The sequence below is a fragment of the Vitis riparia genome, chromosome 3 (genome assembly GCF_004353265.1).
Source record: "Vitis riparia cultivar Riparia Gloire de Montpellier isolate 1030 chromosome 3, EGFV_Vit.rip_1.0, whole genome shotgun sequence".
Classification (NCBI taxonomy): domain Eukaryota; kingdom Viridiplantae; phylum Streptophyta; class Magnoliopsida; order Vitales; family Vitaceae; genus Vitis; species Vitis riparia.
This window is the reverse complement of record NC_048433.1, coordinates 15,963,612-15,978,669: the sequence shown is the minus strand read 5'-3', so window position 1 is coordinate 15,978,669 and position 15,058 is coordinate 15,963,612. Positions and strand designations below refer to the sequence as shown.

The following is a 15,058-nucleotide window of genomic DNA, read 5'->3' as shown; positions in this document are numbered from 1 at the left end:
GGGCCAACACTTGGTAAGCTTTTCGGACTTAATCCATAGAGATCCATTAGTTATCTCTTGCGAGCCTCTGGAAGGTGGTTTAAAGATAGGATTGCCTAGGATAGCCAACACTTGGTAAACTTTTGGACTCCCTGAAGACATCCATTAGTTATTTCCTACGAGCTTTTGAAGGGTAATCCAAGGTTAAGAATCACTTTGAATGACAAATACTAGGTGAGAGGTACAAACCATTGCAAGATGCATCAGTGAGAGGGATTTAGCGTTGAAACCATTAATGGGAAGCAGCTGTAACACACCGATTGGGAGGATAACTATGGGTTAAATCCCCAATGCGAGGAAAAGATCCGCAATCTCCCCTTTTGTATAAGGAACCTAAACCTAGTGATCTGAAACTCCAAGAAACCTTTTCTTTATAATTAATATCAGTTACTATTTTTGGTTAGCTTAAAACCAAACCTTTTTCAACCATCATTATGTTTTCTTTTAAAGCTAACTTATAAAAGAAAAAGCACCAAGCCAATTCTTTAAACTAATACCATGTGTGAAATGAAAACCCATCCTTATGGACGATCCTAAAACCACTATACTATGCTAGCTATGCTACCATAGTATATGGTGAATTAGATTTATAAATTTTGTTGATAACTCCTGTCTGAGGATTGAATCAAAGGTGCACCAATTGGGGACGAATCAATTCCCCATTTTAATTTCAATTGTCCAAACATAACTTCCTAATCAAAGCTCCAAAATGCCTTACACATAACCCACTATAATATCTTGTTTCCTCAAAGTGATCATTATACACTCGGAATACACCGCCTAATGCCCTCAAAAGCCCTGTTCTTTTTCGTCCAAAAAAGAAATTCTTATGCCACTTTTGTCCCCATCGTCCTCATCCAGCGGAGAAGAGAAGTGAGAGAAAAGCAATGGAAGACAACAGAGCAGTGGAGGCAGAGAGATGGCTGAGCATCGCCGAGAAGCTCCTTGCCGCACGTGACTTGCACGGCTGCAAAACGTTTGCCATCCGCGCCCGAGAATCTGACCCCAGACAGGTTCGTTTCTCCGACCAGATCCTTGCTGTAGCCGACGCCCTCATCGCCGGCGAGGCCCGGATCAACAACCAGAACGACTGGTACGCCATTCTCCAGCTCTCTCGCCGTACCCAAGACCCCGAACTCGTCGCCACCCAGTACCGGCGTCTCGCTCTGCTCCTGAACCCGGATCAGAATCGCTTGCCCTTCGCTGATCAGGCCTTCAGGCTTGTCGCGGACGCCTGGTCGGTTCTGTCGAACCAGGCGAAGAAGGCTCTGTACGATGACGAACTCAGTCTTTTGAAACTCGATCCGAGCGCCGATTCGGCTCAACCGGGTCGGAGACCAGTGAGGAAGAGCACTAGAAACAAGGGTGGGAGTGGGGAAATGCCGAGTTTCGAGTCAGCTCGGATGCCTCGAACGACTGAGCCGACTCAGTCTCTGGGTCCGTGTTTCTGGACTGCGTGTCCCTACTGCTACAATCTGTATGAGTACCCTGGGGTGTACGAAGAGTGTGTCCTGCGATGCCAGAACTGTCAGAGGGCATTTCACGCTGTGAGGATCCCGTCTCCGCCAGCGGTCGGCGATGGCAAGGATGGATACTTTTGTTGTTGGGGTTTTTTTCCTTTAGGATTTTCTGTGAACCCTCCTGAAAATGCTAAAACGACAGGCGGCTACTCTAATTGGGTGCCGTTTTCTCCAATGTTCGCTTGCCCTTCGCAGTATGCAGGTCACCGGAATGTCCCCGAGCAACCTGAAAAAGTGGTGGTGGCTAAGAATGTGAATGCCCCAAGAACTAAAAGTCCTGTGGCACGGCGGAGCATTGTTATCTATGATGATGATGATGATGACGATGACGATGAGTTTATTGAGGTTTCGGACCCAAGTGATGACTCGGATGATGAATGGGGTAGTATTAGGAAGAAGAAGAAGGCGAAGAGCGTGAAGGCTAAGGGTTTGGTGGGTAAAGTTGGGAGGAAGTCGCAAGGGGAGAAGATAAAGAAGGAAGATCAGCGTTTTTCGGGGCAGGTTGAGGGGGGAAGTGGTGAGAGCCCACAAGGTTTGTTGGCTGTGGAAGAAGGTGTGGAGGCGCCGGGTGTGTCGAAGGTGGATACAAGCACAAAGGTGGGAGGGAATAATGGGAAGAAGCAACCGGAAAAGGGTGTGAAGGAGTTGGGGAAGTTGGATTTGAATGTGGAATTTAGTAATGAGGTGGAAGAGGCGGCAGTGGGAATAAGTGAAGGGAATGGGGAGGAGGATAACATTGAAGGGATTAGTTTTTTTGAGGGTCTTGATGAGTTTCTGAGTAGTCTGCCTATACTTTCTGTTGTGGGCGATGACAAGGTTAAGGCGGCTTAGAGAAGTAAGACTCTTCCTGTTGTTCTTCTAGTAGCGCTAGTAGCAGTTGTCATTTGTATGCTTGTAGTATTTAATATTGTAGATTAACTGGATGTCTTCTGTAATGGTTTTCCACTTCTTACAATCGAATGTATATATATATTTTTGCTACCCTTTTTTTCTATCTCTTTCGATTGTTTTTTAAAATGTTTTATATCTTGCTGAAAGATAGATTGCCAATTTTGATTAAATTAGGTTTCAGAAGTTAATCATGAGGGAACCTGGTTGAAATGAAGCTTGAATATTTTCCATTCTCCATATAACACACCTACGTATTGCCTTCTGCAATTGGTCATGAAGAAGTTTTTTGAATTGCTGCCGATTTTTTTTTTTGTATTTTTCCTTTCTTGAATGATTGCCTTGGTGTGTGTGTGTATATATATATATATATATATATATATGTATTATTCCATTTTGTCTATGGATCTAGACTTAAATATATAGGCAATCTATTTAGGAAGATAATTATGAAAAAATAAAATATTCCTAAGAACTAATAACTTATGAAATAGAAAACTAAAAACTGGGTGGTTACACATTTTTATTTGAAAAAAAAAACATATAAATTCTCTAATAAAATAACTGAATAATTGACTAGAGTTTATCCAAAGTTATCTCCAACTCCTACCTCACCAACACTCCCCCTCAAGTTGGGGAATATATGTCCATTAGGACCAACTTGCTTGTGAGCATATCAAAATTCTGATGAGGCTCTCTTTGTCAAGATGTTTGCTACTTATTCCCTTGTAGGCACATACTCTACATTCAGCATCCCTCCTTCAATCTTCTCCTTTATGAAATGATGATCCACCTCCACATATTTTGTTCTATTGTGGTGAACCAGATTGTGTGCTATGTTTATAACTGCTTTATTGTCACAGTATAACAACATTAGATTAGTTGTAGTCACACGTAGTTCTCCTAGAAGCCTTTTTAATGAAATCAATTCACAAAGCCTTAGAGTCATTGCTCTAAACTCAGCTTCAACACTACTTTTAGACACCCCTTATTACTTCTTACTTCTCCATGTCACAAGATTTCCCAAAACAAAGGTGCAATATCTCAAGGTTGATCGTCTATCTTCGATTGATCATGTTGAATATGCATCAGTAAAGGCTTCTAATTTTCTCTCTTTTGATTTCCTAAAGAAAAATCCATTTCTAGGTGTTATTTTGAGATCTCTCATGATTTGAAACTCAATTTCTAGATGTTCTTCATGAGGGGCGTGCATGTATTGATTTGTCGCACTCACTGCAAGGACAATATTCGGTTGAGTGTGTGAGAGATAAATAAGCTTACCTACAAGTCATTGATATTTGCCTTTATCCATAGGAGTCCCTTTTTTACATGTTCCAAGTTTCTTACTTTGATCCATTGGTATATCAGTAGGTTTGCAGCTGAGCATACCTGTTTCCTTCAATAAATCAAGAGTAACTTTCTTTGAGAGACCACAATACCCTTTTGCTCCTTGCCACTTCCATTCCAAGGAAGTACCTTAGGGGTCCACGATTCTTAATTTCAAATCCTCTAACCATAATGCCTTTGAGCCTTTTCATCTCCTCAAGATCATTCCTTGTGAGAATTATATCATTAACATACACTATAAGAATGGTGATCTGACCATTTGACGAGGGCTTGAAGACTTAGGTATGATCAGTTTGCCCCTGTGTAAAACCATGACCTTTTATAGTTCTAGTGAATCTCTCGAACCATGCCTTGGGGGATTGTTTCAGGCTGTAGAGGGACTCTTTCAACTTACAAACAAGATTATTTCTTCCATTGTTTTCAAATCCTGGTGGTGGGTCCATATGATCTTCCTTATCCAGTTCTCCATTTAGGAATGCATTCTTAACATCCAACTATTGAAGAAGCCAGTTTAAGTTAGCTACCAGTGACAAGAGGAGTTGTATGGTGTTTAATTTGGTAGCAGGTGCAAATGTCCCTTGGTAATCTATCTTGTATGTCTGAGTGAAACCTTTAGCAACCAAACGCGCTTTATACCTCTCAACTGCCCCATTTGATTTGTATTTGAAGGTGAACATCCATTTACAACCCACTGTAGTTTTTCCTTTTGGCAATTGAACAAGTTCCTAGGTATTATTTTTTTTCAATGCCCTCATTTTGTGCTAAACTGTATTTTTCTACTTAGAGACAGTCAAGGCCTCCTGTATAGACCTTAGAATCTTAACACAAGAGATGTTAGTAGTAAAGGCTCATAAAGAGGAAGATAAACCTTTATACGACACAATGTGGGATATGAGATGCATAATGCAGTATCTTACACCTTTCCTAAAGGCTATAGACAAATCTAAGAAGTTTATTCTGTTTGAAAGCAAACTTAATGACCACTAGAATAAAGTTTTCAGTGTACAAGGCCTGCTTTCTGAGTGAAGTGAAAAATAACTGCAACTAAAGTATATTATAGGATTGGCATGTCGAAATCAATATATTTTGTAATTTCTCATCCTTCTATTTGTTTTGATTGGGACGAAACAGTTCCAAAGTTGCTTGACTTACTGTGGTTTATAATTGCAAGATATGGGGAAGTGGAGATTGGAAATATGTGTCCACTAGATGGTTAGAGATCAGACTAGTGGGCCTTAGAAGCTTTTATTTTCTTTTGTTGCTCCCCAAGACACCCCTAGTGTCTTATAAATTGCATTCAGGTCATACTGTTCAAGTCTGAGAGAAGAAAGAGAGCATAAAAGAGAAGGTTCACTTCACATCTAATATTTAGTTTCAACATCTCTGAAACCCAATACATCAGCTTCTTAAAGCACATCTCTGCTAGTTCCAAATTTATTTTGGGACAACCTCACTTAGTTTTCGAAAATTTAGCATTAGAATAAGCATTGCCCGTTTTCTATGGAGAATGCAGCTTGTTTTTATTTCTCAAAGAGTTTGCGGAATGAAAGTGTCTGTTTCACCCCTATTAATCATGCCTTCAAAATTGTATAAAACTAAGGGTTCAAATTTAGAATTTCAGGTTAAAGTGTTTCATGGTGCAAGCATTAATTTTGTCCGAAAATAAGCATATTCTCCACCATTCAGATGGTGCCTTGAACTGAACTCCAGATCCATATTTCATCCCACTAGGTGCCCCTGGGAAATGGCAAAAATTGAGGCCTCTCTCTAGAAATGCCTAAACAGACCTTGGTGAGAAGTTTCATTCATTGTTGTCCTATGTAAGACAAAGGAAGCCAATACCTAGTTTGGGCAGGAGTATACTAGAGTGAGCGGAACATTAAAAAAAAACTTCATACCTATTCTTTTTCCTTTTTCTGCTTTAATTGTTTTACATGCTATTGTGCCTGCTAGTAGAAATAATTTTCTTTCACCATTTAAAAGAGGAATCGTAGGTAATTCTTGTATGAAAATGGTGACTTTTATGCCAAATTCCATGCACTATTTGTATTACCTTTTGAATTTGACTTAAGCATGTGAAGATGTATCATGTCTATCTTGGCAATATGCAGACTGTGTGAAAAAGGCTTGACTTTATATAATAGCATAATTTTATTTGGTTTTGGCTTTTGAAGTCTAAAAATTTTTAACCTACTGATTTATCTCTTGTGGTTACTAGTATCCCATTTCTCTTTACACATGTTCACATATAGAGTACTGGGAACATTGATTCTCTTATCTTTATTTTGCAGGTATTTCCTTTAGGAAATTTATATTTGATTATTTTGTTCTAACTTTTTTTTCTCTTTTGGATTTATTTAAAAGAGAATTGAGTTATTTGTTTTTTCTTTTTCTTCTTTTTTAAAGTTGGTATTGTTCATATTGAGGATTGTATTGCAAGGACCATTTGACCTTATATCATACTTTATCTTTGTTCGCTTTTTGCATTTTCGTAGATTAATATTGTGTATTTACTTATGAAAAAAAAAAAAGAGATTAATATTGTGTATCCTGTTTGGTGTTTTCCTGGTTCTGGTTATTTTTTATGTTGGTATTTTAATTCTTCCTTTTTATTTTCTCTGTATTGCCTGAAGAGTAGCTCATCCTTCACCCTTTGGTTAAAAGTTTTCTGGCCCAAAAGGTAGAAGCGGTGATGGGGAACATCAAGATTTGGTTTGGTGTGACAACACAAATAAAGGGGAAAAAAAAATCCCCCAAAAAAGAAAGGAGAAAAGATGAAAAAATGAAACATATCAGAAAAAGGAAAATGTCGTTTCCTGCTGCAGAAAGGGTGCATGAAAACATCAGATAAAGCAGAATTATCAACCCAAGCCACAGAAAAAGAACCCCAGGTTGGTCCTTGTGGTTAAGTGCTATGCCATGCTTTTCCTTTGTTGCTCACCATGCTGCATTGCCCTGGGGTCTGAACTAGACATGCATTTATATTTTATCTTTTTTTTTTTTTATTTTAATCTTATTTGTGTATCACCCCAAGCCACAGGAAAAAACCAAAAATAAAATGAATATTGTTCACAAGTGGGTGTAAATTCTGTTACTGAACCTGTTAGTTGGGTTCAATTAACCTAATGGATCAGCCAGCAACTATGAATTCTGTTTGTTTGTTTCAAATCATCTCTTTTTAGATGTACTGCATGGATAAGAGTGGCTTGCAGATTTTAAACATAAGAAATAAACCGAGCTTCGTGTTTATAATTTTGCAGATTTTAATTATCTAATTTTCTGCTGCTGGTTAACTTGGTTTAACAGTTTGTTAGTTGTCTCAGTAAAGGTGCCTTTTTGACCATTCAATGAAATTGATGTGATGCATATGGGCCCTACTGCAAGGGGATGCTTTCATTTATGTCATGGGTAAGTCACAAGGCAATCTTCTTCATAAATTTGACATCCCCATGTTGATTTTCAGAGTACAACCATCATCAACTTTGTTTGGTCTTATTGAATTATTTGGTCTTGCTTTAGATAGTTTTGGAATGATATAGTATTTTTTTTCTTACTATTTATGCTGTATTTCTTTTTTTATACTAATAAGCTCAATTCTATCTTCTCATGAATGCAGAGCTGCTTATGGGTGGCTTGGCCTTGATAAATGCAGTCAATACTTTGTTTTTCAGGTAATCATTCTTTCTTACATTATTTGTTGTTTCATTTCTTTTTGTCCCCTTAAGAGTCCACACTTTCAAGATTGATGATTGAATCTATAGCACATCCAAACAACGGAATCATAACTTTAAAAACCTGAAACAAGTTAGAATTTTTTACTTTTCCAAATATCATAATTTTTGATCTCAGATGAGTAACAAATATCAGGTCATGTACATTTGTATCTACATAAATGTGTGCATACATAGCTGCATATATACATACATATATACACAGTAGTCTTTCATGTTTTTTATATTTTCTCAATTAATAAGCTGCTGTTGCTGATGCAAATCCTTGAGAATAATGAAATTTCATAGGTTAAGTAAACTGTAAAAGACGTCTGCTTTATGTTTGTTATAGAGCATAATCTATAATATTACAAACTACAGATGCCTCCTGATATATTTCTGAAAGTAATGTTGTTTTTCTTTAGGTTTTGTGTTAACTAGCACTTCGGTTCCCTTTATCCTTTTGTGAATGTGAGAATGCATGCAGCCTGAATGACTTTTCTTGATAATCATAGTTTATGAATTGTTTGGTGACTATCGTAACCTTTCTTCTGAACAAATAGGTTCAAACATTATGAATGTGACTCATGTTGGCTTGGTAAAGTTAGCTACAAGAATGTAAAGATGACTTGGAGGCAATTAATGCTGGGCAAGAAGGGAAAATGTGGCTTATTTTGCCAAAAAACAAGGGGAGTTGAACTGTTTGGTTCTTGAAGAACTGTTTGGCTCACCCGGTTCACCGGTCCAACTATTACTTTAGGAGGTTCGAGACAGGTCTAGTGGGTAAACAGTTCAAAAGGGGGAACCAGACTGAAAAGGCCATCGATCAACAATTGGACTGGTTCAGCTGACCGATCCAATTTGGTTTTCAAAACATTATGATTAATACAAATTATATACAAAGCTATACAAATATTGACATAAATTTTTTTGGATGTTGTTCTAAAATTGTGATATATAAAAATCCTATGTTTTTGTTCAAAATCCATTTTTTTTAGATTCATGAAATCAGGTAAATGAGAAATGAATCATTAAATCAGATAAATGAGAAATGAATCAATAAAAAAAGTAAATGAGAAAGGACTATGTATGTATGTATGTTTGAATTTTGGAAATTGGAAACTTTTTATACCACATAGGGAAATCATGTATGCATGTATGTTTTGAATTGTGGAAATTTTTTATAGCATATAGGGAAATCATATGTATGTATGTATGTATGTTTTGAATTGTGGAATCTTTTTATACCATATAAGCAAATCATACTTTCAACTTCCACATACCACATAGGGAAATCATATGTATGTATATATGTATGTATGTTTTAAATTGTGGAAACTTTTTATACCATATAGGGAAATCATACTTTCAACTTCCACTTGAGGGTGTTTTCAAATTTTGTAAGTGAAAACATTATTTACTTGGAAATAAAATATTTAAATAATTTCAGTCAAGATTGTCATTTTTCAGTTTGAGATAGAACTATTTTAAACATGCTATGAGAATTTATTTCGAATGGGCATGATGTCCATGACTTTCCGGAGAACCAAAATCTAACATAACAAGTAAACTTAAGAAGATTCCCTATCAATCATATACCTTAGATAATTTTAAACTTCCTAACATACCCAAGTTTTTTATTGACTTTGTTTTAGGGGCATATAAGGTGATTAATGAGATTCTAGTGATAATTGACAAATCTTACAGATCTAGTACATCAAAGATACAACAGGAACTTGTGATATTTAAATAGATGCTAAAGAAGCAAGTTAACCATAAAATATTTACTAAGCCTTGGGGATTTTCAAGGAAGGACCTAGGATCCTAAAAAGGTCCCAATCTAAAACAAAGATCTTTAGGTCCAAGCTACGATCTTGAAAGAACTCATATTGAGATTGTAACACTCCCCCTAAAATATAGGCTTACACTAAAACACATTAAACTAGCAGTCCTAGAAGTAGAAAGGATTCTATTACTCACCATAGCACTAGGAGTCAAGATTAGAACGATATAAGAAGGGTTCGAGATTATGGGACAAAATGTGCCAAGCATATGGGGAGGCTACTAAAGATTTTCTAGAAGTAGGATTCCTAGGAGAGTCTAAAGGAACATCTCTTGACGTGATTAAACCTTTATTCTAGAGGGTGAGTAGGTTTTCTTTCTTGACCCAGACTTGTTTCATCCTCGGAGGTGTGCTAAGAGCACTTTTCTTATTCCTAGGCTTAGTGTTAGGAGTTTTGGCCAAAATAATGTGAAAAAAATTCATTCTAACCACTTTCCCAAATTAATGTGCAAAATAATTCTTTTGTTGTCAAGAAAGAGTCTCCTCATTTTAATTTTTTTTTTAATATAGGCTGAAACCACATTTAGCAAAATGCAGTTTCAATTTTGAACTTTTTGTACTTTTAACTTCACATTTTTACATTTTTTTTATGATTTTTTTTTTAATTTTGTCTTATTTATTCATATAACGTCATTATTGTAAGATTATTGATTTATTGATAAATAAAATAGTAATTTATTATTATTTCTAAAAAATTATCTTTATTGAAGTAATTCTAGACCCTTAAGTCCTTAAGTTTAAATATATAAATTTTTTATTATTAAAATATATATTTTAAATTTAACATAAATAAGAGTATTAATTAATAAATAATAATTTTTAATATATAACTATTATATATTTATATTATAATTTTGAATTTTAATGATGTTATTTGTACACACTTATTTTAAAAGTAATAATAAATTACTATTTTATTTATCAATAAATTAATAATTTTAAAATAATTACGTTATGTTAATAAATAAGACAATAAAAACAAAATCATAATTTTTTTTTTTTTTTTTAATAAATGTGAAGTTCAAAAATGAAACTGCATTGGTCAAATGTGGTTTCAACCTAAATTAAAAAAAAATAAAAATGAGTGGCTCCTTCGTGATAACAAAAGATCTAATTTGAACTTTAGTTTGGAAAGTGGTTGGAATGGATTTTTTTCCCTAAAAAGTCTAGTGTTAGTCCACTTTCCTTTTCTTTTATTCAAGATTTGATTTTTAAGGAAATTCGATTTACTTACTAGCATATTTCGATGTGATTGATACCTATTCCAAAGCCTACTATAGTATCGATGTTGAGTGTGTCACAATTTTTGCCATGTGAGCACTGGGGTGGTTTGTTAGAGGAGACTACAGGGTTAGGAGTTTCCTCCTTGTCCTTAACAAAGACTGTTTCTCCACTAGTGAGAGTTTCAATCTTGTTTACATTGCCAAAACCTCTCTTATCTCCATGAGAATTACATTTATTAGTTATTTCATTAAAGACTTTAGTCCTAAGGTGAAAGATCTCATTTTTAGAAGAGGCTTCTTTTATTTGGTGTTCCATATCTATAGAGTTAGAGCACTGTTTCTCTGAAGTAGAGACTTATGCTCATTCTCTAGAAGCTGAATCTTTTCTAGATGATTACTTTTTTCTTCTTTTAACACATGATACTCAATGTTTAGTGAGCCATATGTAGTAGTAATTTTGATGCATTTATTCAATAGTGACTGATATTTTTCATAGTAATTTTCAATAATGAAGGCATTATCATCAAAATCACTATCACTATCACTATCACTAAGGTTATCATTATCAGAAACAATTGAAACAATGAAAGCAAGATCATCTTGTTGTTCATACCTGTTGTCTTTAGGGGTCGAAGAATCGGTCATAAATGTCCTAGCCCATCATAGTTATAACATTCAATTGTTTTTTCCTTAGAAGTGCTCTTATCCTTCTCTTTCAATAAATTTTCAACTCTTTTTACCTTCTTTGAGTCTTGTTTTTGGAAGAGCTTTGTCTGAAACCTCATGGTATCTTTAATTTGTTTAAAAAATAAAGCTAGCCCTTCTAAACCTCCCAATTCAAAGCTTTTCGACTCTTTTTCTTCCTTTTTAGAAGCCTTGAAAGCAGTTTACTGTGGCTTTTGAGGATTAGGAAGAAACATTTCATAGGTCTGAAGCGATCTTACAAGTTCATAAACTCTCATGGTGTTGATGTCTTTGCTTTCCTCTATGGTTGTGACCTTGGGTCCTAATCTCTCAAGGAGAGATCCTAATGTTTTTTTTTTTTTTACATCTTTGGACTCAGGTATCTTCTCCCCTAGGTTAAAGTAAGAATTGATTATGTCACTAAGCTTTGAGTGGAATGTAGAGGTCAGATCTTCTTGTATCCTTATGCTCTCAAATTTGGTAGTGAGCATTTGCATTTTGGACAACTTCATTGTCAAAGTGCCCTTATGAGTTACAGAGAGAATGTTCTAGGCTTCCTTAGCACATTTACATATGACAACCCTATAAAATTTGTTAGGACTAACCCCATTAAAAATGCTATTGAGAGCTTGGGCATTTGCTTCTTTGCCCTCATTGTCTAGTTTGTTCCATTCATGTTTGGGCTTTTGTTTTAGTAGATCTTCCAGTTCTATCCAATTTCAATGGCAGTCCCCATCCAAATTCCATTGAATTCTATACCTATTCTCCTTGCATTTTCAAGAAAAAAATCCATATGAGCCTTCCAATGAGGATAGTTATTGCCATCTAAATAGATTATTAATGGAAGATTTGACCCTTTATTGTTCCGTATCTTAGATCAATCAGGATTGAAAAAATTTGATTTTTAAAATTTTTTCCTGCTTGGTTACCAATTGAAAGTTTAAAGATCTAGTTTAGGGAAGGAGGGTGAATAGGTATTAAGAATTTTTTAGCCCAAAATTGATTAGTTTTAAAATCTTTAACTTTTTCTTTTATTATAGGGAAATGAAAAAGTAAAATCAATGCAAAGGACATAGATTTTTACAAGAAAAACCACTCACATAGTCTCCTAGAGATTATGTGAATGTAAAAACCTTAGGGTCGGAGATTGCAAAGCGCAAATCCACTATATGAAAGAGCACTACATAGTCTTACCTAGTGGATGCTATCTCTAAGTCTTACTCCTCAGTACCTATACTGAACTTCACGTCTGCGATGTAGCATCATACGTGCTAACAGTGGATTCAACCTTAGAGCTTAGGGGATGCAAATCTCCTTCTCAATCCAACGAACGTGAAGACAAACATCTTGAGAGTTTGAAACACAAGGAAGGCTAATTAAGTTTTTCCAATGTTCCCATAAAAAGCAAAAATCCTTTTTAGACAAGGCATTTATAGGACAAAATATCTAGTGGATGAGATCTAGAATTTTCCCAAAATAGAACCTTTAAAATATGTAAAAATAAATGTTCCAGAATTCTACAAAATTTTGTCACGGGGGCTTGAACACTAATAGCTGATGTGTTTTTAGGTTCCAATAATACCCTTCCTCCTGCCAACAAAGCCTACCACATACGCATCCTCTAGCTAGATTGATAAAGGAAAAGAAAAAAAAAAGAAAAAAGTCAAACAAAAGCCCTAGCCTTTTCTCTGCATCATAGACGAAAGCCCTAACCATTCTCTCACTCACAAAGCTCCTTTCAGGCTAATCTTCTTCTTCAAAGGTACAATCTCTTATCTCCGCAATTTCTGTTCATGCTAATCATCTTCCTCAAAGGTACAATCTCTTATCTTCATGATTTTCTACTTTCTGATGATACCTTCTGTTTGGTTTGATAGAAAAACACACTGGAAAATCAAAGAAACTTTATAATTTTCAACTCCAGTGTTTTTTTTGGCTGTCAAGAGAATTAAACCAAAAAAATAAAAAAATAAATCAACTAGGCAGCCTTGTCTTGCTAGGCTTAGTTGTCTTTATTTTCTTTGGAGAATCTGAGATTCAAAATTTTAATTTTAATTTTTTTCCCTGATTTTAATCTGTCCTAACCCTTTCTTTGCATCGTTCTCCTGACTCACCAAGCTCTGTTCAAGCTAATTTGCTACCTCATCTCCAAAAGCCCTAATTTCTCTCTTATTAGGTATCTCTCATTTCTTTGGAAAGTTTGGTTCTCATTTTCATGATATTCCCATCTCAGAAGATGAAAACACACTTCCTGATTCTTTATCAGTATTAGTAATAATATTGATTTTTTTTCCTTTATACATTGTTGTCCCTGTCGCCATTTATGAATCTGTTTTTGGCATTCACTGTACGTAATTTGTTTAAATTTTTGCTTGTACTGGGTATGGAGTAAAAATGTGTTCTCTTTTTTCTCTTTTATATGTCATCTACATGTACAGTTAATTTTATGTTCTTAAAATAATTCTTCTGTGCTGGGTTATTTTGCTGTTTTCTGATAGATAATATGTTAGGAATGAATTCTGCAAGTTTCCATTATATTATTTAGAAGTTGTAACTGGTTTTGATTCTACAAGCTTCAGAAGATTAATTTGATAACTTGGATATGAAATTTGGGTAAGGATTGAGATCATCAGAGGATATATACCAAAGAAATACAAAATTGACCAATTTGGTCAGTATTTATTCAGAAAATCCTAAAAAAATGTTACAGTTTTTTTACTATTGATGTTTTTTTGGTTGAGTAACAACACTTCTCAATTCTAGGAAGATCAACAAAACTGGGAAGATTAAATAAGCCAGGTTAATTTTGCTGAAGTGTGACAGTTCTGCAGAGAGTTGTGAAATCTCTAAACCTGATTCTGAAGCTATAGTTGATAAAGAAACATAGTTGGTAACCAAGGCTCAAAATCTAAGGCCAGCTCCACGTGGCATTAGATGAGAAAGATCATGGTCTTTTTTTTTGTTTCCTGCATGGTTCTTATGTCTTGATTGAGCCTTGTCGCTTAAGACTTTCTTCCACACTGATTAATCATTCCTCATGAGAAATTAAATATCATTCCCAACTTCTGATGTTAGAAATGAATAATTGAAGTGAATCGGTTATTAGAAAGGAGAAGATTGTTGAGGATCTTTATAGAAGTGAGGCTATAAGGTAGGAATATCTAAGATAGGATATTTTTTTTTAAGATAGGATTGAATATGGCTATTTATATACTCATTCTTGTTTCCGTTTTTCACCATGGTAAGTCTATTGTATTTCCACTCTTGTCCAAAGACTGAGAGTTTAGGGAAAAAACCCACTCTTAAGTAAAAGATTAAATAATTTGAATCAGCATAAGTTTTTAACTAATTTTAATTATATTTGATATATAAGATATTTTTTTTTGAAGAGACCAAACATGAGAAAAACATTTTACTTGAAACAAATTTCATATTTTTTTTTTGTTATTTGTTGTTTCTTGGATAAATGAGATGCAAAGCATCAAACAAAGATGAAAAGGGAATATCTAAGATCCATATTAAGATCGATCATTGGAATGTAACCCTTACAACATTGAATTTAAGTAAAAACAAAGCCCTAAATTTACTTCTGGCTCCTTGGAACAACTAGAAGTGACAAGTTTTTGGGGTTGGTTCCTTGAGTTTCCAAGTTTAGGTGTTCTTGGGAAGAACACGTTAATGTGTGAATTCATTCAAACTAATTTAGTAGAGTTTTCTAGATTTTGCAAGTGAAAACACCTTAGCTTTTCCTGTTGTGTTTGTGTATTTGCTAGTTGATTATTTTGTTGATTGTCACTACTCAGT

At 34.9% G+C, this 15,058-nt stretch overlaps 1 protein-coding gene across 6 annotated transcripts; it reads left to right on the top strand.

Moving 5' to 3' along the window:
- Positions 1–800: 800 nt before the first annotated feature.
- On the top strand, positions 801–8,488 carry LOC117911400. 6 transcript variants are annotated; one of them, XM_034825759.1, is made up of 5 exons: positions 801–2,394; positions 6,459–6,685; positions 7,118–7,202; positions 7,411–7,465; positions 8,068–8,488. In XM_034825759.1, the coding sequence occupies exon 1, from the start codon at positions 927–929 to the stop codon at positions 2,388–2,390; it is 1,464 nt and encodes a 487-aa protein (XP_034681650.1). In that variant the 5' UTR covers positions 801–926; the 3' UTR covers positions 2,391–2,394; positions 6,459–6,685; positions 7,118–7,202; positions 7,411–7,465; positions 8,068–8,488. The 6 variants fall into 6 exon arrangements, with proteins under 6 accessions (XP_034681650.1, XP_034681648.1, XP_034681649.1 ...); XM_034825757.1 differs by having other exon boundaries at positions 6,433–6,685; XM_034825758.1 differs by having other exon boundaries at positions 6,433–6,685; positions 7,109–7,202.
- Positions 8,489–15,058: the final 6,570 nt, after the last annotated feature.